At 52.6% G+C, this 21,985-nt stretch overlaps 1 protein-coding gene across 9 annotated transcripts in view; it reads right to left on the bottom strand.

The window, feature by feature from the left end:
- Positions 1-202: 202 nt before the first annotated feature.
- The window catches only part of TRIO (trio Rho guanine nucleotide exchange factor), a 325,844-nt gene continuing 304,061 nt past the window's right edge, over positions 203-21,985 (bottom strand). For 6 of the 9 annotated variants that reach the window (XM_045848128.1, XM_045848130.1, XM_045848132.1 and 3 more), the window contains 14 exons: positions 21,693-21,743; positions 21,383-21,460; positions 20,285-20,476; positions 19,203-19,380; positions 16,201-16,994; positions 11,895-12,142; positions 9,807-9,945; positions 8,974-9,001; positions 8,604-8,766; positions 8,223-8,344; positions 6,449-6,527; positions 4,585-4,785; positions 3,078-3,216; positions 203-2,535 (listed from right to left, as the gene is read on the bottom strand). In XM_045848128.1, coding sequence (XP_045704084.1) covers positions 1,987-2,535; positions 3,078-3,216; positions 4,585-4,785; positions 6,449-6,527; positions 8,223-8,344; positions 8,604-8,766; positions 8,974-9,001; positions 9,807-9,945; positions 11,895-12,142; positions 16,201-16,994; positions 19,203-19,380; positions 20,285-20,476; positions 21,383-21,460; positions 21,693-21,743 — 2,961 coding nt within the window. In that variant the 3' untranslated portion in view covers positions 203-1,986. Of the gene's footprint in view, positions 2,536-3,077; positions 3,217-4,584; positions 4,786-6,448; positions 6,528-8,222; positions 8,345-8,603; positions 8,767-8,973; positions 9,002-9,806; positions 9,946-11,894; positions 12,143-15,229; positions 15,526-16,200; positions 16,995-19,202; positions 19,381-20,284; positions 20,477-21,382; positions 21,461-21,692; positions 21,744-21,985 lie in introns of those variants that run through there. The other 3 variants (XM_045848129.1, XM_045848136.1, XM_045848135.1) reach the window with 3 other exon arrangements.

Here is a 21,985-nt window from a genome sequence, read left to right as displayed (position 1 = left end):
GTAAGCAGCTGGCATTCTGGTTTACACACCTGTGTCCGGGTTCTGTGAACCAGCCTGGCCACACTCGGCCAAGTCCCAGTCCGGGAGACTCTCCCCCGGAGCGCCCCCTCCCTGACCCCCGAGGGGCCCCCCCTTCAGCCTCTCCCTCAGTGATCTCTTTGATTCAATAATGACCACTTCAAATAAAAGGCCTAACACAAAATCAGGCAAATATGTTTAATTTTTTAAAATAACTGATGGCAAAATAAAATATTTACATCACATCATACTGTGTAAACATGTAAGGTCTCTGTACAAAGAAATATACATGCAAAATAACGTAAAAATTTAACTGAAATGATAAAAGAAACAATACACAAATAAAAGTTGTGAGGTTACGAATACACATCCAGTTTTGAATCCAATTTCTTTTAAAAAGTTTCTGTACAATTTTACAAGAAACAAACAAAACCCAACAAAAGAATAAATAAAATACATTGGAAGCTGCAAGTCTTAACTATGCCACTTTATGGCTCAAGACCCAGGTGTCTGGCTGGCTCGGGAAGCAGCTGGCCTCCGTGTTAGTGTATTTCACACAACAAAGATAAGAAGACACCCCCAAAAATTCAAGCGTGCCCAGAAACCCAGCGTCTTTTGTGGAAGGCTGCCCCTCACCAGCGTGACTCTGCCACAGTGACTCAGCCAGGGGGCGCTGGCCTCGAGGCTGCTAGTGCTGAATCGGCTTTTATTTCTTACCAAAAGCTCAAAGGCTAGCCAATTGGTATACCGAAAGTTGAATGTCAAAAAGTCTAAAAAGTAGTAAATGTCCAGACTGATTTTGGGGAAAAAAAAATAATACTTTGGCATTCTGAATAATAGCATAGTAAAATTTAAAACATTACCCTATTGTCCAGTTTTATATTCAGAGTATGAAATCGCTTTTTACAATCCTCAAAACTGACCACTTTCACAAAGAGTTAGGTCTCCTTGAACGGATGGCACCGGGCTACGACCCCCCACCCCTCACCCCACCCCCGACACACACACAAAACCATAAAGCTCACCGTACGAAGTATGTGCTTTTTCTATATATTTATTACAGGTACAACAGAGGTCTTCATAAATAGTTGCATAAAATGTTAAAGCCACGACATTGCACATGATATGAAATAAAACCAAAAAACCCCCCAATGAGTGCATTTACAGTATTTTCATCGGACTGTGTACTGCTCAACAATCTGATTGACGGCTTGGGGGTGGGGGCGGCAGGGCAGGGCCCGGCCTGATGTCCTCGGTGGTGGGCAGAACCCGCTGACCCCCAAAGGGTGCCCCAGGCAGAGGGCAGGGTGTGGGAGAAAAGGCAGGTGGGAAGAGGACAGACCGAAGGCAGGACCAGTCTTATATACAAGTAAGGCCTACATTTCATCAGAGCAAAACAATTCATTCTATTTTTTATGCAAAGGTTTGAGGTTGGATGCACGTTTCAGAAACCTGGTCTGGCATCCCAGAGAGACGCGCACAGACCAGGCAGCTGGCAAGGCTCAGAGCTGGGCGGATGCCAAGCTCCGGCCCAGGCCGCGGGCCGGCCGCCACGGGCCGGTGGGTCTTCCCCAGAGGTGTCCAGTATCTCCGTTTTGTCCGTCAACGCCAGTGGTTGAACACAGGCATTTCGTTTCCTTGAATAAGTCTTGGAAAATGATAAATTTGCAAAATTCTATTTGAGTTTGTTTAAAAAAAGTTTCTTTTTGTTTTTTGCAGAAACCTGAATGAAAGACTGTGACACAGCAATGCTGTCTCCGCCCTCAGAGTGCAAGAGAAGGTCCTCCACCCCAGCACGGCTGGCAGCCCGAGCCCCGAGCACAGCCCAGCGCGGCCGGCTCGGGGGGTGAGTTCCACACGATGAACATACGGCAGCTGAGCAGTCACGTTGGTTTGTGTCTCTCTTCAAAGTTCAAATGGACAGCTGATTGGCAGGTGAAAGAGAATGAGAAAGAACTTCAAGACAGGTCAAACCCTAGGCAAAAGCCTGCTCTGTAAGAAGTTTTTAATGCTACGAATCGGTCGAACATCGTTCTGGTGTTTGCGCCGCTCAATGAAGGAAGTCAGTCTGGACGTGTCGAGGACGCCCGCGCCTTTGCCGTCGCCGTGGCCCGCCTGCAGCCACTGCTCCTGGAGGGCCAGCGCAGCCGAGGGACGCTTGGCGGGGTCCTCCTGTAGGAGGAAGCACACGAAATCCTTGGCCTTCTGGCTTACTCCTTTAAAGTAGTCATCTGGGAAGCTAAAGTCTAGTCGGCAAATGTTCAGGCAGGTCTCTTCCACGCTGTCGTCCAGGAAGGGGGACACGCCACTAAGAAGTACATATGTGAGCACTCCAACACTCCACGTATCCGAGGTCAGGGAGACCGGGTTCCCCAGGATGATTTCGGGGGCTGCAAACTCGGGGTTCCCCAGGAGCTGGTGGATGTAGTAGGTCGTGTTGAGTTGGACGGCATCTCCGAAGTCAGCCAGTTTAATTGTGGGCTTGGCTGAACTCTGGTCCACCAGGATGTTTTCGGGCTGGAAGACAGGACAAGGCAACTGTCATTTTCATCAACCCCAGTCTTCAGCTTAAGCACGATGCTCACTGGAACGTGTGAGGTCGACTGGAACAAACTGTTACGTGCAAAACAGGATGCAATTCCCGGCTCACAGGCCCATGGGAGGAGGAAAAAGCAGCAACGCAGAGGAGCCGCCGCTGCCCTGGTGCAGCGCACACCGGCCCTTTCTGGGGGTTAGCGTAAGGCAGCGCCTTCCATGTGCCGGCTCACGACGCTGGGCGGTCACTTCCCCTCCCAGCACCTTCCTTTCGCCATCCACGCCAAACCAGCCCCACACCAGACCAGCAAAACCCCCATAACCTCCTGAAATCCCATGAAATGTGTGGAAATCTCACACTGCCGAAAGCAAACTCTTAAAAACAAGAGTTTGGAAGTCAGTGTTCCCATTTCCCACCTTCTCAGATTCATCCCCAGCCCCTCTTGGGGCATGTGGCCTGGGATCAGAGGACAAGCGGAGGGTGGACCCCCACACGCTGCTGTCCCGGGAGCCCTGGGACTCACCTTTAGGTCCAGGTGTGCTACCCTGCAGTTGTGAAGGTATCGGACGGCTTCCAGAACCTCCCCCAGGTACGCTCTGATCTTCCCTTCGGTGAGGTTTCCCCATCGCACCACGCAGTCGAGGAGACGCCCCTGGTCAGCCCTGTGGAGGGAGGAACGTGCACGCCTGTCATCGCGCTGCTGGTTCACTTCAGAGACCTCTCTGGCCTCGTGCGAAACAGACGCGCCTTCTCCGGCCCCACTGTTAGTGCCCTGTCGGCATTGGAAGATCCTGCTCCACCTGAAGGTGCAACTGCACTGGGAGGGCGATTTCTTGTTAACAGCAGGGTGGTGACAGGCGACGCGCACGCACGTGTGTGTGTGTGTGTGGGGGGGGGACAGGGCTGGCAAACCCGCAGAGGGAAGCGGAGGCACCTGCCCAGCCGGCTCCATTCAAACCCGGAGCCACAGTTCTGTCACCTGTAGAATGGGGGGACGGGAAGGCTGTACAGACAACGGAGGTGGAGGCAGGCAAAAGGCAACACAGTAAGGGCTGCACACTGGTCTTCCTGCTATGGATTTACTTTTAATATTTGAAAAACACATACACAAAAGAAGTAAAAAATTAATAAAAAACACTTATACACAGCTGCCCATATGCTGGGGTCTAAATACCTTCTATTGATTCATGTAATTTTCTGAGAAGAGTGTTTTATTTTCCCATTTTATGGATGAGGAACCTGAGGCCCAGAGAAGGTATGTAACTTGGCTCCGAGGTCACACAGCTCGTAACTGAAGGCTGGAATTGAGGTGAGGTAGTCCGGCCCCGACCTTTCTGACCACTGGTCTATGATGCCCTCTTTGTTTGCAAAACAGAAACTTATAGGAAGATCAGCCACTTGACTGATAATGCGGAGTAATCAAGAAAAACTTTACGGTAATTTGGTAGGGAATAACTTCATAGTATTGTTATGGAATAAATCCTAGTAACACTACGATGAGGCCAAAACCTTCAGTTTCCCAAGCAAAGGGAAACGACGGCCCAACGCACTAAAGCCTCTAAACCAGAAACGGCGGTCTCGTCGGTTTTCGCCGGGGACTCCAGGCCCGTCACGTGTGCACCCCCAGGGAAGACGGGCACTTCCCAGCCATCAGGCTCCCAGAGCTGGAAAGGACCCAGCCGGGTACTGAAGGCCCGTAGAAGCCAGGTCCCTGCTTGGACGTCATTTTAGCCCCACAACAACCAGGACCAGGCAGAGCTCTGAGGACCTGTGGGGACCAGGTAGCATCTCCGGGCTGGCTGAGACCGAGCAGGAGCCCGGATGGTGATGCCAGCCTTGCTGCTCCCGTGTGGGACGGCACCTACCTAAAGGCTGTGCTGGGAAGGTGTAAAACGGTGCTCTGAGCATAGACACGCTTTTGAGAAGTTCTGTGAACCCCACAATCCCGATTTCTACACGAAGCAACAGTAAAACACTCAATGCTGAGGCTGATGGTTACAGAGAGAGGACACAAGTCCAGGTGTACGCACATTTCCAAAACCAGGACGTAGCTGGTGGGGGTCTCAAAGGTGTCCAGGAGGCCGACCAGGAGCGGGTGCTGGACGTTCTGCAGGACTCCAAGCTCGTGGGTGACCTGGTCACGCTTCATCAACTTCTTGTTCACGAACTTCGTGGCCACTGCTCGTTTGGTTCCCTTCTGGTCACACTTCTTCACGACAGAGAACCTGCCCCTGGAACACAGATTGGGAGGGACTGTCAGGCCTCCGAATATCATGGAGAAGAGGCTCAGAGAGCCCCCATGGCCGGTGAGCCTCCTGACCGAGCCTGTCCACGCACCCTGCGACGGCCCCGAGGCAGCCCGCCTGTGTCCAAGCCCCCCGGCCGGGTGACGGTCTCTCCTGCTCCCCCAGGCAGACTCCGCTCGCCAGGTCTGGCCAGGCCCCGTGACTCCCCCGCCTGCTGAGTGCAGCAGGAGCCGCACGGTGAGACCCACTGCGCAGACCCCACCCTGGCTCTCACAGAGAAGTTTCCTCATCGTGTGTGAAGCTCCGGAGGGGCTACTTGGTGCCTCCTGGTCACCACCCCCCCCATCAACAGGCGTGTCACTGCCATTCTGACTTTGCAGGTGCGTGTGCAGGCCACTCGTCGCTTGTTTGCGGCTGCCAGAGCTGCACCCCAGGGACCACGCCCAAGAAGCCTCGATGGCCCCTCGACACACTCTGGACCACAGGGTCTCGGACCTCAGGTCTGAGCCTGCTGCCGTAGTTGGCTGAGATGTGGGAGTGTGGAGGGGGTGGGACATTGAGGAATGGAAACTAACCTGTGGCCAGGGCAGGCTGTGGCAGGTTAAGAGGGCCGCACTCCTTTGCTCACCCTCCTGCTGGGGGGGGGGGGGCGTGGAGTGTGTGCGTGTGTGCGTGCGGGGGTCTCTCTCTCCTCCCTGGAACCTGGGCTGGGTGGGGGCTAGTTGTGACCTGCAGAATTTGGAGGGAGTGTGGTTGCTGATTTCTGAGCTGAGTCTTAAAGAGGCCTCACACTTCCTCTTTTGCTCTCTTGGAGTGCTTTTGCCGCCACATGAGAAAGCGCTGGGGACCATGTCCCAGGTGAGGCTGCAGACATGGGGCGAGGCCCAGGAGAGGCCAACAGAATGACTGCCGATCAGGAACTTGATGCAGGTGTGGTGGATCCCTGCTGCTCTGAGGTGGCTGCCCCGTGCGGCGTGGTTCCTGACAGCCACCCCCACCCCGCCCACAGCATGGCCACCTGAGTGTAAGAGGCTGCTGCTGGGGGACAGAATTTTTGAAAGGGACCAGCTCAGCCGTCAAGCTTCTGACCTCCTTCTTGCCACATAGCACGTGACGTGCGATGTGGATGGGTGTGTGCGGCAGGGCAGTTGAAAGGGGCCTGGGTGCCTGAGGACACTGTCTGAGTCCAGGCCGCCCCTCCCCGCTGAGCCTTCTCCCTGCTGTGCTCGAGTCCCCCGCTCCTCCGCCCTCAGCTCCCTGTGCAGCTGGATCCGGAGGGGCGCCTTCAGCCTTTCTCACCCTCGACTCCAGGGGAGAATGAAGTCCCACAGGAAAGGGGCGGGTGACTCCTCCCTGAGTTCCCTAAGGATGGGTTGTGGGCGTGTTGCCCCGGGGGCACAGCGGGAGTCACTCCGTTACATCAGTGGCAGCTCAGGGCACTGGGTCTTAATTTTCTCTCAGAACCTCAGCTGAAAATGTCTCCGTTACTTCCTGGCCATTGGGTATTGAATGGCGATTATAGGCTGTGTTGCAAATGCAGTATCTGTAACTTCTGCCCACTGGCAAACACACCGTTTATCTTCATTGTCTACCCTTACAGGGAGTATGTCTCATGCGCTGCTCTCTCGACAGGGGCCCTGGCTCGTACCTGCCGAGCTCAGCCACTTCACTGTAGAAGGAGTCAAAGTTGTCCTTCCAGGTCACCATGATCCCATCGCTCCCTGGACCTGCAAGAAGAGCAGCACCTGCCCTGAGCTTGGTGTATGCGGCACGCCGCAGGGAACCAGCCCACAGAGCTGTGCCACCCCGGCAGGCACACATGGCTGCTGGGCATCCGCGGCTCCTCGCAAGGAGCACATGCTGCCCGAGGCACATGCGCGCTGCATGCTGGGACTCGGCGTGGGCAAAGGGGGACTTATGTGACCGAAATGAACTCACACCTCCACTTCCATGATTTTCTCACTCACTTCCCCACGTGTCAAAATCTCCCCCTTAGCTTTCACTCGTGATTTGTTTTTTAAAAAGTCACCTGCAGAATTCTGTGACATTTTTTAAAAATTAGAACATCGGTGATTCTTCACTATCAAATTGAAGACTTTCTTGTGCCATAACCCCCAAATCAGAATTACTTCCTTTCTCTGACTTAAGGGGGTTGAAATATTTAGGATTAAAGCATCACCAAGCCCTTATTATATGAAATGTTAAAGGGACTTATATAAGAAAAAGATCAAAATATGAACAGTAAAATGACAACAAACTCCCAGCTTCAACTACTAAACGTAAAAACAAAAACAAACTAAGCAAACAACTGGAACAGGAAGATTCACAGAAATATTGATCACATGGGGAGGGGGCGGGGGGAGAATTGGGGAGAAGGTACAGGGAAAAGCAGCATAAATGGTAGGCACAAAATAGACAGGGGGAGGTTTAGTATGGGAAGTGGAAAAGCCAAAGAACTTATATGCACGACCCATGGATATGAACTAAGGTGGGGATACTGGTGGGAGGGGGGTAGAGGGTAGAGGGGAGTGAAGGGGAGAAAAAAACTAGACAACTATAATAGCATGATCAATAAAATATATTTTAAAAAAAGGTAATGTGAAGTAAGAGTTCTAAGACAATTCTGTTTATTGTCTACACACAAGGTGCTCCATACTCAATTCGCCTTTCAGTATGGATTTTTATTCTTGTTCTTGGAAGCAGCTTCTAATACCTGGCACAGCTATAGGATCAGGAAGAAATCGCAACAGCGCCTACTGCACAGCTGGCCATGAATGAGATGGTGGTTGGAGGTCAAGAAACACGGGTTGCTACCGAGCATCTCCATGTGTCCAGTGAAACCACTGGGAAATCTGAAAGGCTTACAACGTGGCCTCTGCCTTCAACAGCGCACAGTTCAGTGGGCAGAGAGAACAAGGCCTTGCCAGGCAATGGCGAGAGCAGGGGTTCACACCAGAGACTTGGACCCCGTTGAGGCTGCCTTGAGCTCATGGAAGGGACAGGGGGACACACCCACCAGACGGGTCTTTGTTAGGGTCCAAGACAGGCACAGAGCCCGCACAAGCCTCAAGCACACTCCCCCCTTCCCTCCCTTCCTTCTCACTCATACTTCACGAGACCGACTGAGATCAGATTCCCTTAGAGCTAAAGCGACAACTGAATGACTAGATTGAAGAGAAACTGGGTGCAGGAATGTGTTTTGATGACTCAGAGCACAGAACACACCTCGTTCCAACCCAGAAGCTCAAGTGCCCAGTGGCCGAGGTCCGAGGTCAACCACCGCCCGATGACCCAAAGACTGCGGCCTGCTACTGGCAGCTCTTGCTGGGGAGGCCCGCAGTGACACACTGCCGTATTTTTCTGGCCGTGCTGTGGGTGGGGGGGCTCTGGACTTGAGACTCCAGCTCAGGAGCGCAGCTTACCTAGAACCCTCAGACTGGCCGAACACGAGGCTGAGCCCATGTCATTCACCGCGATGCACGTGTAGATGCCGTCGTCCTCTGTGGTCACGCCGACGATCTTCAGAGCGGCCTCTCCTAAGTCACTGATGCGCAGGCGAGAACACGCGTGTCAGACAGGCTGCCCCCAACCTCTCTCCGTCAGGTCACAGAAAAGTAGGGGCTCAAGGACCGAGGAGGGATTTCAAGTGGAGTTTTAATTTTAGCCGCACACCCAGGTAACCCAGTGTTTGTTCCCTCATGGGAAGCATCCCAGTGAGAAAGGCGACCCTGGGCCTCAGTGACGTGACGCCGGCCACAGCGAAACCAGCCTGCGAAACCGGCCCACAAGCGAGCCCCGCTCACCTGTAGGAGATGCTGTAGTGGCCATCGTTGTTCAAGGTGTTGTGTTCAGGGCCTTTCCAGGTGATCGAGGCCTTCGGGCGTCCACAAACTCGACATCTAAGAACAACGGTCTCCCCTGTCTCACACGTGACTTCGCTCAAGGGAATGACGAATTCTGGGGGAACTGCACGAGAAGGGGGTCAGTGTCATGGGATCTCTGGGCTCTCCATCACACCTGCCAGTGCCTCCTGGACACATGAGCAGGACCTCAGTTCCTGCCTGAGCCCCGAGCCCCAGGAGACCCGTTCCCCCAAGTCACACTTGAGTGTTCTGAGACGCACCCCCGGACCTACAACCTGTGCGACCAGAAGGAAGAGAGAACGGCACTCACCGTCATAAATGTAGTTGGGATTGAGAAGCTGAAAGGGAAAGAACACACCAGTATTAGCCAAAAACAGGGCTATTTGAGATACACCACTTTCATTCCAAGGCTACAATGATCACTGAATGATAAGCATAAATACGACTTGGTTTGCCTCGGTTTCATTCACAATCAACCACATTTTCACTCCTTTAAACACACTTGAAGCTTCTTGCCACAAGAACTGGGGTGAATTTAAAACACAAAAGCGCTGCTGAAACTCGGAGACGTTCATTTTTCTCCTCCTTCGAGCTGAGTCCAGCCAGGCCTGGACCTTTCCTTCTGCAGGACGGCCCGTGTCCTGACCCAGGGTCCCTGGATTCCCATTGGGGAATACTTTCTTCTTCTCCAGGCAAACCCCCACAGGTTGAAAGCAATCTGATTATAAAGAGTAAATCTACTGGAGCCAGGGAGTTTGCGCCAAGGAACGTGTCGGCCGGCATCTAATCACTGCCCCCGGGGTCTGAGGAGGCCACTGAAGGAAGTCCGAGCCGCAGCTGCTCTGCACTGTCTGCTCCCCGGGATCCAGTCTCGGCTTCTTCTGGGGACCCGACAGCATTTTTTTAGTAAAAGCCAGGTGTGCACCCGGTGAGGTGTCTGCTGCATGTATTCCCGGTTCCTCAGAATACACACGTGTGCCGACGCCAGCCAACACTGCCCCCGAGAGCCCTCTGCAAAGCCAGGCAGGATCTGCTGGTGCCAAGCAGGACGGGCCCCTGGCCTGGGGCGCACCACCCTCCACGATGCTCCTGCGTCAGCGCTGGCCCCTCCCGCCACTGCGTCCCAGAGACACCTGAACCCACCTTCACAGATACCTTGTTGCTGAGGCCTTCCCTCGATTTCCGATAACCGTTCTCTAACTTGCCTTCCCGTTTGCCGTCTTTATCTTTTTTCTCAGATTTTTTCCTTAAACGGAGTGCTGTGTGCCAAGATGTTGACTTCCTAGGGGGAAGTTAATGCATTGTTAATATCCTGCCTTTCCAGTGTTCAGCAAATGATTCCGGAAAGCTTTGGAGAAAGAGGACTAGGCAACTCACGCAGACATAGGGTGGAGGAGAAAACTTCCTAACAGTGATCTCTGCTGAGAACACTTTCCCGTGTGTCTCAACGACCAGGAGATGAAACCGACACTCTCTTAAATCAAATTTGGAGAATAAAATACAAAGATGCCTGTAATGGTTGACTTTAGGTATCAACTTGACTGGGCCATTGGGTGCTCAGCAATTTGGTCAAACAGTATTCTGGGTGAGTCAAACATACATTGGTCAAACATATTTCTGGATGAGATTAACATTTAATATTTTTAAAGATTTAATTTATTTATTTTCAGAGAGGAGGGAAGGGATGGAGAAAGAGAGGAAGAGAAACATCAGTGTGTGAGAGAATCATCGATTGGTTGTCACACTCCCAACCGGGGACCTGGCCCGCAACCCAGGCATATGCCCTGACGGGGAATCAAACTGGTGACCCTTTGGTTCATAGGCTGGTGCTCAATCCACTGGGCCACACTAGCGAGGGCTGGGTGAGATTAACATTTTAAATGGTAAAGCCAGTTACCCTTGATGCAATGGTGGGCCGTACCCAATCAGTTGAAGGCCCAACTAAACCAAAAAGCCTCCTTGAACAAGGGGAAGGGGAAAGATTTTCTAGCAGATTGCCTTCAGATTTTATCCGCACCATGGGCTCCTCTGGGTCTCTAGCCTGCTGGCCCACCTCTCTAACTGCAAGAGCCAGTTCCTTATAATGAACCTCTTTGTCTCTCTCTACACACACACACACACAATATTCTATCTCTCTGGAGAAGCCTAATAAAGAGCCCAAGAACATTATTGGAGAAAACAAAGCATAAAATTAGAATTTTCAAACAATGTACTAGAATAAAACGTTTCTGTGCGCCAAGGAGATGTGACCAAGGAGAAACAGGACAAGAGATTGGTGTTGGCGCTAGGCTCTCTGTAGCCTGAACTCCAGCCCAGCCCCACTTGTGGGGTGCGGGTGAGGGTCCACAGCTGAACCCAGAGGCACAGCCTGGGCTGCAAACTCGGCCAAGGGCAGAGCCAAGCTTGGAGAGGACCACGACCACCACTGGTGCCTTCGGGTCTGGGCTCCTGAAGCCTTCGGAACTTCTGAAACCATTGAGTCCCACAATGCTTCCCAGAAGCCATGTGGCTAGCCTTGACCACAGCCAGAGAGATTCAGTGAAGGGAAGTTTTTCAATCCAGCACCCAACTTTAGTGTTCTTTAAAGTAACATTTAATGCAACACACCTGTTTTCACGTTTCTTAACTAAACTAACCTTCCAGTACATATAAGTTACCTTATATCTTTACCTGTAGCTTACAGAATGAACACCTTTTTTAAAAAAAAAAAAGATTTTATTTATTTATTTATTTTTAGAGAGAAGGGAAGGGAGGGAGAAAGAGAGGGAGAGAAACCAATGTGTGGCTGCCTCTTGCACACCCCCAACTGGGGACTTGGCCCACAAAAATCCAGGCACGTGCCCTGATTGGGAATCGAACTGGAGACCCTTTGGTTCGCAGGCCGGCACTCAATTCACCAGCTAGGGCCAGAATGAGTATCCTCACTGATGCACATCAATAGTAAGTTAGGGGTCCTTGGAAAGTCCTGTAGAAATGCCCCTACCGCCTGGATATCCAGGAACTAAAATACCGCCACTGTCTTTCTAATAGCTTGGAACAGCTGTGTAGTTCACAAGTGCAGCCATTAAAAGAGCCTGTAGGGCAAGTCGGAGCGATGGAAAGCCATCTTCACTCTGGGGTTCCACCCTGTGCTTGGAGAGGAACCTGAACTCACAGAGAAGAGCCCCGCTTTCCCTCACTGCCTTTCGGCTTCCCGGGGCCCTCCTCACGCCTGCCCCACCGGGCACTCACTTGAGGGTCCCGTCGGGGTTCTCCATGATGACTGTGCTGGTGTGCCCCAGGACGAAGCCTGGAATCCAGCCCTCAGCTGCGGGGCACTGGTCAGTGGCGGCTCGGAACACCAGAAACATGTTCTGCTGATTGCTGGCCAGAATCTGAACGACCTCTCCTTGATAGACGTTGATCTCATCCTCCTTCACTGCCGTGTAATCGTGTGTCACCAACATGGTGGAGATGTTGCTACTGCTGCTACTTTCACTCTGCAGGCGGGGAGATGGAGAGAAAAGAGGCAGAGGGACCTGAAACGAGGCTGGGGACGGGACTCACTCATCGGTGCGCGTCATGGCACGGCGACTCAAAGCAGGGCTCACTGGATGGACACGGAGGACGCCACACTCTCTGCTACTTTGTGCTTTTTCAATAATCGAAAACCAGAGTTTAAGCAGTTTAGGAACAATCTTAAAAAAAAAAACAGTACAATGATGACACTTGACTTTGGAAGCTTTTATTTCAGCCCCATTACTTTAGCCCCACCTCCTTGCACCGTGGAAGGAACGGCTTGGGTCTTGTGTTCATGCCACGTTGGGTTCCTCCTATGTCACAGCAATGCCACTGCAACTGCCATGCTCACTGAAACTGCTACTGAATTAAAGAGCTGTGAACAGCAGCCCTTCAGTGCACGGACAGATCAGACCATGGAGGAGCCCCCAAATCTGCTAGATGATAAAATGTTCATTGCGGACGCATATGCCAGGACCCTGCCAAGCTGCTGGTGTAATCATCTCCTCCTCCTTATCCCTTCTAAACGAACAATGTGTGATACCTAAAAAGTAAATCAAGCTCGACTCTGCTCTCAGGGATAGCTGCTCTGCCTCCTCCTCGTGTCTCTTGGTGGGTGGCCTTCTTGTGAGCTTGCGATGCAAGCGTCCCAAAGGCACTGTGGCTGTGTGAACACATCATCACAGAGGACCTTTGAACACTACTGGCCCCGAGACTGGAGCGTCAGGGACAGACTCTTTCAAGTGAAAGCCCACGCCACACTTAACCTGCAGCCCCAGTGGTGCCCGATCTCTCTGGGACACTACAGGGTCTTCAGAGCCCAGCACAGCGACCGACATGTAATAGGCACTCGATACATGTTCAGTAACACAGTCAACAAGGCAAGATTGCAAACGTGAAACAAAGATCATTTCTAAGGCCATCTCCCCAGGCCCACAGCTGAGTGCTACTGGCTAGAGAGTAGAAAAACACAAATGGCAGTATTTGTCCCAAGGTATCATTTACCAAGTGATCTATTTGTTTTGGAGGAGGAGGAGGCGGGAGAGGGGGAGAAAACTGAGACCACTGCCCAACCCTAAGCTGCATCTTGCCCAATCCCCTCTATCAACAGCCAGGGTGCAGGGAATGGCAGCGGGTGCCCTGCTCCCATTTGCTCTCAGAGGCTTCCACCCAGGGTGCTGTCCAGACATTCCCGGATCCCCAGGACTCTGATGACGCCAGCCTGTGCTGGGCTCTCGGACACCTGGAACAGGTGTAGATGTGACTGTCAGACAATACTGCCACGTGTCTGTCCGCCCCAGGTTACTGCACTGGTGTGAGGATGCGCTGGGGCTGAGGTGAACCACTGCCAACAAGCTGGTGCACTGCGAACCCACAGGACGGGCTTTGAACCTGGATGGCAGTGGTGCTGAACTTCAACACACCACTGCGGGGGGTGGGGGTGGGGGGGAGAGGGTGCGAGCTGTCCCTCCTGTCTCACTGGGGACACTTGTGCGTTCCTGCCCCTTGTGGAAACCCACACTGTCCTGTGGGGCTTTGGCACCTGCACACTCATTTATAGTCTTATCCTTACAGTGTGTATTTTAGTAGTCTGGCTTATCCAGCGACACCCAATAGCTTTGAGATTACAAGATCAAATTTGCTGAAAAACATAAACAGAAGACAACTTCTGGCACAGCTGCTTTTGGTAATGTAGCATAACAGATTATGTCTCATAATCTGAGTATTTTCCACAATCATAATAGCTATTTTAGAAATTCTTCCTATGTACCAGACTAAGTAATAAGGACATCCAAAATCTGTGTCATTTAATGCTCACAACCACCCCAGGGTCCTCACCCCTATAGGATGGGAGGTTAGGAATCTGCATGGGCCACCTGGCCTCGGAGGGAAAGGCAGGGCTGCCCTTTCAGTGCTGCCCAGGTGGGCGTGTGCAGGGGGTTATGCGCTCATGTTTGGGGACCGGCACAGTCACCATTTGGGTTGACCCACATCCACTCCTGTTCTCTGTAACTCTCCAGAAGGTGCCCATAGAAAGGAGGAAGGAGAACCTGGGACGTGGGCTAGGCACAGCTGCTGACTGTGACCGCAGACAGTTCCACGGAAGTGGTCAGGAGGAAGGAGGCCGCTGCCGACTGACCAGCCAGGGGATAAGGTGGCCCAAGTGGGTGGGAACAGGGCAGTGCAACAGTTCCTTTTGACTGAAATACTTAAAGAGTCCAGAGGCCAAACCCCCATCTGAGGCCTCTAGTGGTCTTCTCGGGCATCTAGGGCATTCCTGTAAATCATTCTGACCCGTCAAAAACTCGGGTAATTTCCTTGTTACCTGCCACATAAGAAAAACCGAGAAACAGAAATAAGAGGTAAATTTCGCAACCTAAAACTGCCGGACTATGCACCACGTGTGACCGTGCCTGTCTCAGTGGACATTCCGGGAGAGAGCCAGGGGGTGGCCGTCATGCTGTGTGCGCTCCCAGGCGCCCAGAGTCCGGCACGGGCTCCTGGGCTGGAGTAGCTGGGTGTTCACCCTGAAACACCGACTCTGAGCACTCCTCGGGGGCTTGGGGAGAGTGTCCAGGTTAGGATGAGCTCACATCTGGGAGATGGGCCTGGCCACTGGGCCCTCTGCATCTTCTCCTCTGGCTGGAATCCAGTGCTGACGCTCACCTGCATACCAGCACTGCGGGCCGAACGAAGGGGCCAAACTACTCTGCAGGACACGGCAAGGCAGCCACCCTGTGGTCACTGGCGATGGCCACTGCAGGGGGCGCCTGCTCAACTGTCTGCTTTTGAGAATAAGACTCAGGGTAAATAAATGTGCCAAGACCCACCTCCTAATTTCTTCCTCAATTAAATGCAGAGTTTAACAACATACAAGAAACAATAGGAGTAAAGGATAAGGCCATGTCAACCCGAACAAGGAATTAATAGAAGTCCAGAGAGAGAAAGACATGCAAAAGACATTTTTTTATATATATAAAGAGAGACACAGACCCTTTTAGGGAAATGTATTTAAAATTTTATAAAGTGATCACACATACACTCATTAGAACAGTTGTATCCTCTCACGCATGCCTTCAGGAAGGTGTTATGGGTCAGACCATCTACTATGGAGGACAACAGTTGGGCAGGAGAGTGAGGAGGCCACAGAATGGGAGGAAAGCCCACCACCGCAACCCTTCTGCTTGAGATCATCACAACACAGGTGTCAGAATGAGGGTGAGGATGCAGTCCGCACTGCGCCCCCTGCTGGACAGAATGCAGACACGCTCCCACTCTAGTTTCCTGGGCCTCTGCTCCCAGCTGCTGGCAGGAGCCCCATCTCCAGAAGCCCTTAAAGCAGTCTCTCTCTTCGCGAGTGAAACTGTAGGGGGAGCAAATATTTTCACTGGAGAGATTCCTGCCCCCCCATATTGTCAGTTTAGTTTGCTTTGAGTAGCTGTTGGAAGTTTTCTTGAGGAATTTTTTTTTCAGCAGATGAGTCAAAAATGCTGCAAGGATAATTTAAGGCATAAAAGAGCACGACCAAGGGACGAGCAACAAGCTTATCAAATGTAGGTTTCAAACTAAACAGGAGGGAGGCAGCAGGGACACTGACCCCTCTAAAAAAAGTGAGTGAGGAAGGCAGGGCCAAAAAGAAAGTTCCAAGAGAGTCTGCTGGTCGGACACGGAAAAGACTTACAGATGCTGCATTCAAAAGGTTAATGACCGGCTTCCCCATATTAGGAGACACAAAGCAAGGAGCGAGTTAGTAGAGATGAGAGCAGCGCTGTCCCCGGAGCAGGAGGGGTTAGGAGGCGCTCCTGTGTCGGCTGGGCCGTGGCACGTCCAGGCCTGCAGACAGCGGACGCACACACACAGAGCTACACGTGGTTTACGTGGTCAGTGCGCCGACGGAGGCCCGGAGGAGCTGGTTACTGCGGTGCGGCGCGGAGAGCCAGGAGTTAGTACGAAGAGAGCGGCAGCGGCGGGAGGTTTAGAGGAGCTGGCGGGACAGAGGCGGTGGGGCAGACGGGCGGAGGCTGCCGGGCGTTCTTACCCCATTGCTCTGGGCAGACTGCACGGACTGCTCGCTGGCCGAGGAGCACGTGCTCATGCGGTCCGTGTCCTTGCTGGGGGCTGCGTGGCGGTGCGCCTGCCGCTGGAGGGAGTCACTGTCTCCCGGGAAGGTGAAGGAGCCCGGCCGGCTGGCAGGGGAGGCGGGGATGGAGCTCCAGAAGGAGCCCCCCTTCTGCAGGGGGCTGCTGGGGGCAAAGGGCTCCTTGCCCAGTGGAGAAGGGAACGTGGTGGAGAGAGGAGAGTTCAGTGGCGAGATAGCCCCAGGCCTGGGCTTTCCCAGGGGCAGGGAGCCCAGGCCGCTCCGTGAGCGGCCATCTTCCTTGGCATTTCCATCCTGGCTGGCACCTGCAGCGTTCCCAGTGGACTTCCTGGGGCTGTCAATCACCTTCATCTTGGGTATCTGCTCCGCTTCTCTCTCAGGACCTTCAGAGTGGCTGCCAGGGGGATGCCTGCTGGGCTGGCCGGGGCCAGCCTCCAGAGTGAGGCTGCTGCTGGGAGGAGGCAGTGAAGGGCCGGGAGTGGACATACCTGACATCTTGTCTGCCTCTGCCTGGCTTGAGGCTGCAGAGGAGACCAGCACAGGGGAGTGGTGTCGGACAGGCTGGGGGATCCGGGAGGGTCTGCTTCTGCTGGAGCTGGGGAGGCCACTGCAGCTGCTGGGGCCACTGCTGTGGTTGCTACCACTGCTGCCGCCACCGGGGGTCGCACCTCCGCTGCCCCCGCCTGCGCTGCCCCCACTGTGGTTCCTCTGATACTCGATTGGTGATGTCAAGGCTGTAAAACAGGCAATACACAGAAGAGAATCAGGGCGCTGAGGAAACTGTTGTCTCAGGCAAAGCAAAAGGAACTTGGTGTGATCCAAAGGGAGTGCTGGATGTGAACTCCCCCAGTCGCCCTAGGGTAATTACCATCATAGTCACCTTCAAACCTCCCAACAGCCACCCACCTGGCTGCAGCAGACTGACGCCAGCCAGCAGTAAAGGAAAAGGTCTTCAAGGCCACTGTCCAGTCCAAGGACGAATTAAATGAACTTGATGGAGGGCAGTGGGCATGTGTGAGTGGGCAGGCAGCCGGAGAACGCCAAGGGTACGGAAGGACAGAGTAAATGAAGACAAGGGTGAGGGAGACGTTCATGGCCTCAGAGCGGCGGCAAGCAGAGCCTTAGCATCCCTGCCAAGTGGAAAGGAGTCGAACTGGCTGGAGGTCCTGGGCAAACCGCCAATGTCAAAGGGAGGCCCCATGCTGCCAGGAGTCTCCACGGGGACTCCACCGGCACCAGCTGGCTCCTGTGTGGGGGAAGTTTACTCCAGCTGCTGCAAAGAGAAGCTGGCTAGGAGCTGAGGAATCCCTTGGTCACCAGGGAGGAGGCAGGGGTCTGGACCACCTCTGTTTTTCAGACTGGACACGAGAGACAAGGGGTGGAAAAGCACTCCACGCACTCCCTTCTGGGTCATGAAGCTGTCTCAGCTATAGTGATTTAATCTGTTACACAACCGTCTGCAGGGAACCTCAGGAAACATGCCAAGTGAGATACATGGAAACACTAACACAAACACTTAAGGTGCAAACACCTTTGAGAAAGGCAACAATCAGACACAGCTCCTTTCTGCCTGGGGCAATCAGGCACGTGTGAAATAGTGCCCTGGAGCCAAATGACATTTCACAAACTCTGCACCTGCCATGGCCTCTCACAGGAATGGAGGCGGGGGAGCAGAAGTGTGGCAACCCGCCCCCAGCTACAGCTCCACTCCTGACCTTGTCCAGTCCTCCAGTACTGCTATTATCCTACCTAGACTGAGGGTCCAGGGAACTAGAGCAGCCTAGCTGACTCATGCTGGTGATTTGGAGGCAGTTCATTTTACTTTAAAGAAGAAGGTAAAAGTGTAGAGATTTCCCAAAAGTTACATGCTACAGATTGGCATTTAATACAACACGTAAGAACAACACATTAAAAGAGGCCTCGCTGCATTTGCTCACTGCCACACAGTGAAACGTTTTTCTGCGTGCATAGGGGCCGCTGTCCCTTGACCCCGCGCATCTAATTCCAATAGCAAACGTAAAATAAGGTCCGTCTACGATCTGGACAGGACCTTGGAGCTAACATCCAGGCAGCTCATTTCTCACGGAGGCTCCTGAGTGTCATGCAAGGTGGAAAGACGGTTTTGTGGCAAAAGCAATTACAACGCCCTATTGGACTGGGGCACAGACACTGACCATGAACATGGAGAAAAGAACAAAGAAAAGCCATTAAGTAAGTATTTTAACTTCTGACGGAATTCTTGAAGGTCTTCAGTGATCACTGAATCACTGAAGAAAGCAGAGTCGAAGTCAGAGCGACAAAAAGAAGCAAGCAGTTTCAGGTCACACATATAAAGCCATAATAATTATCTGCAATGGAAGGCCCATTGCTCCCCTGTAACCGCTCATGTCATGGAGCTGGGGAGTGCATGCAGAACATGTCTTGTTTTCTAATGGCGTCGGGACGTGTAGATGCGTGATGCCATGGAACACAGACTTCACAGTGGCACTGGAGGACGTCCCCATTCCCCTGCTGCTGAGCCTTTCCTCACGCACGGCCGTCCCCGGACGGGGCTCTGGTGCACACAGGGCACGAGAGACCGTGCGGGACAGGGTGAAACAGGGCAGCAGCGCGGGGCCCGTGTCTGAGAGCCAGGCGGTCTGCTTAGAATCCTGACTGTGCCACCGACAATCTGTGGGACTTGGGGCAAATTACTAATCCACTTACTCCATGCCTTGGTTTCCTCGTCTATAAAATGGGAACAACAAGAGTGCCTGTCACACAGAGGCGCTGTGCGGAGGGAATGACGCAGTAGACGGCCAGCGCTGAGAACCGTGCCTGCCACACGGAAGGGCTGAGTCAGTCCCGTCGTCACGGTTCGCGTGTGGTGGGAGAGGGCAGAAGAACAGCAACGCGCACGTTGGGGACAGACAACACACGCCCAGCAGCGGGGCACAGATTACCGTTTAGAAAATTGCGCTGGTTTTCTAAAATCTGGTTGATTTCATGGATCCATGTTTGCCGGACACTTGGACTGGACGAATGCAAAACGAAGGTCTCCACCACGTCACCCGTCCTCGACGTCAGGGCAAATTTACAGGGATCGTTTTCCACGTTTTCCTCGAGGCAAAGGCAACTCACCTGAAAAATATTAAAGCATGAGTCTCAATGGCCAAAAGGTGGGAGGTGAGTGTTGATGAACGAAAATGGCCTATCCATACAATGGAACTTATTCAGTCTGAGAAAGGAAGGGCAGTCCTGGCTGGCCAGCTCAGGCGGTTAGTGTCCTGATACGCCAAGGTTGTGGGTTTGATCCCCGGTCAGGGCACATACGAGAAACAACAAATAATAAATGCATAAATAAGTGGAGCAACAAAGTGATGCTCTCTTTCTCTCTCCCTTTCTTTTTCTCTAAAATCAACAAACAAAAAAAACTTTTTTAATTATTCCAAAGGAAGGGCACTTTGACACATTACCTTGTGGATGAACCTCAAGCACATCAGGCTAAGTGAAAAAAGCCAGCCACAAAAAGACAGACACTGCCGTGATCCCACTTAGAGCAGGTCCCCAGAGCAGTCAAGTCCGCAGAGACAGAAAGGACGGTAGCTGCCCAGGGCGGTGAAGGTGGACAGGGGACTTAGTGCCTCAGGAGCACGGAGCTTCCGTTTGCGAGATGCAGAGTCCTGGACCGGGAGGGCGGCGATGGCCGCGCCACAGTGTGAGTGCACTTAATGCCACTGCGCTGTGTATTTTAAAATGAGCAAGGCAGTGCATTTTATGTTACATGTATTTTCAAATAAAAAAATAAAGTGCATTCATTCCTATTGCTCAGGAGCAAAGTAACGTTTAGCCTATGTCAATGCTGAAACCAGCACACTTCAGGATGTGAAGAGTACAGGCAATAGATGGGTGAATTTAAAGGTTCTGAAATGCTGAATATTTACTGAAAAAAGCATCGGGACACATTGTCGTTAAAGAGGAGACAGTCCATCAGTGTGATGGGCACACACACTAGCGCATGAGGAAACACGCCAACACACATCACCTTGATACTGTTCTTGAACAGGAATCCTGGCATGGAGAAGCCCTTCTTTTTATCCAGTGGCTCACTGAAAATGACGATCTGCTCGAAGAGGAAGACCCGCCTCTCTCTGCAGCGAGGCAGGAGCCCTGCGTCTTGGTCTGTGACCAAGAACGTATCCTGTAAGAGCAGCTTGCCCTGGGCAACAATTTTACCCTAAAACAAGGGAACGGGGGGCAAAGGAGGAAGAGAAGAAAACATTGCATTCTAAGTTAAGATACACAAAGTTCTGTTTTCTTTAGATATCCTCCCACAAAACCATACCTATTTCTTCTATTAATTTATAGAGCTTAAAATTTTATTTATTTTCACCAGTCCTTAGCTCTAAAGAGAACTGATATCTAATTAAAATTCTATCCAACTTCTGTGTAAACCACTGGCCTCCGTGGCAAGCACAGACTGAAAGTGGACCTGGAGTGCCCAGGTCACTGGGAATAGGGTTCTGCAGGCTCGGCCTCTGCGCCCGAGGCACGGCCATCCTCTGGCAGGACGCAGGGGCAAGAGCCTGTGTTTTCGGAAGCCCTGTGGGGGCTTTGTGTGTGCTTTCTTGAGAACCACAGCAAAAGAACTTTAAGCCCAAATCTCTAGCAAAGCAGTAGACAAGAAAAGTAACAACTTCTTCCCTGTCCTTATTCAACAAATTTTAAAAGGTTGCTGGTCCTGAAATATCCTGAGGACACTAACAGGTAATAAATATGTGACAGGAGTCATCCGGCAACTCACAGAAACGCTGGTTAGACTAGCGATGAACACAGGGACCCTGAGGTCAAACTCCCGGGGTGACGGGTGGACGGAGCCCTCCACTTCCGCCACCTGCCAGCAAGGCAACTCTGCTCTTACGGCAGCAGAGAACCCAGGAGACAGAGCAGAGTAAGGTCCCCCCAAAAGCAAATCAAATGCACCAAAAAGGGGTTGAAAGAAAATATCTGTTTGAAGTAAAGTGAGAGAAGATAGAAAGCCGAGCACAAAAGGATCAGTTTCCTGCCCACACAGATAAACAATCCGGCTCAGGGGACGGCGGTGGAAGCCCGAGGGGCAGGTTAGAGAAGAAGAGCGCATTACATCGAATCCCTGCAGCCGCCCCACGTTCATCATGTCGTTGCAGCGCTTCGGCACGATGCACATGACTTCCACGGCTCTCTGGGGGCGGGGACAGAGCAGTCAGCGGTCAGCCCGCAGCCACACCTCCGAGTGCAGCTCCCGCCCCTCCCACCCTCCAGCCTGCAGAGGGACAACCTGGTGCTGGGGAGACCACCGCCACCCATGGCAATGACCCCTCCCAGGGACAGACCCCTCGGGGACAGCAGGTGGCTTCAGAGACATGCGGAAACAGCCTGGGGAAGACCGGGCCGGGCCAGCAGGGTGCACGCACCTCTAGTTCCGACGTATCCAGGCTGGCTTTTTTGGAATACTTGAGGAAGTCCTGCAAGGGAAATGGAGAGGACGTGAGCAGGTGACGTCATGGCAGCAGCTCACTTTTGATCACTCCTGACACGCTGGGCACTGGCTGAAGAGCTTTAGTTCTGATTTTTCATTTTCCCCCTCCCAGTAACACAAGAGAAAGGTGGGTTTCCAGCTGCAGCAAAGCACAGTTGGAGCAAAACCGTCGAAGCAGGTGACGGCTGCTGTTTCCATCCTAAACAAGCTCTTGGTCTCTCTCTTTAT

This window comes from Phyllostomus hastatus, unplaced genomic scaffold, assembly GCF_019186645.2.
Source record: "Phyllostomus hastatus isolate PE091 unplaced genomic scaffold, TTU_PhHast_1.1 phas_contig_58, whole genome shotgun sequence".
NCBI lineage: Eukaryota > Metazoa > Chordata > Mammalia > Chiroptera > Phyllostomidae > Phyllostomus > Phyllostomus hastatus.
This window is presented reverse-complemented; position numbering and strand designations above follow the sequence as displayed.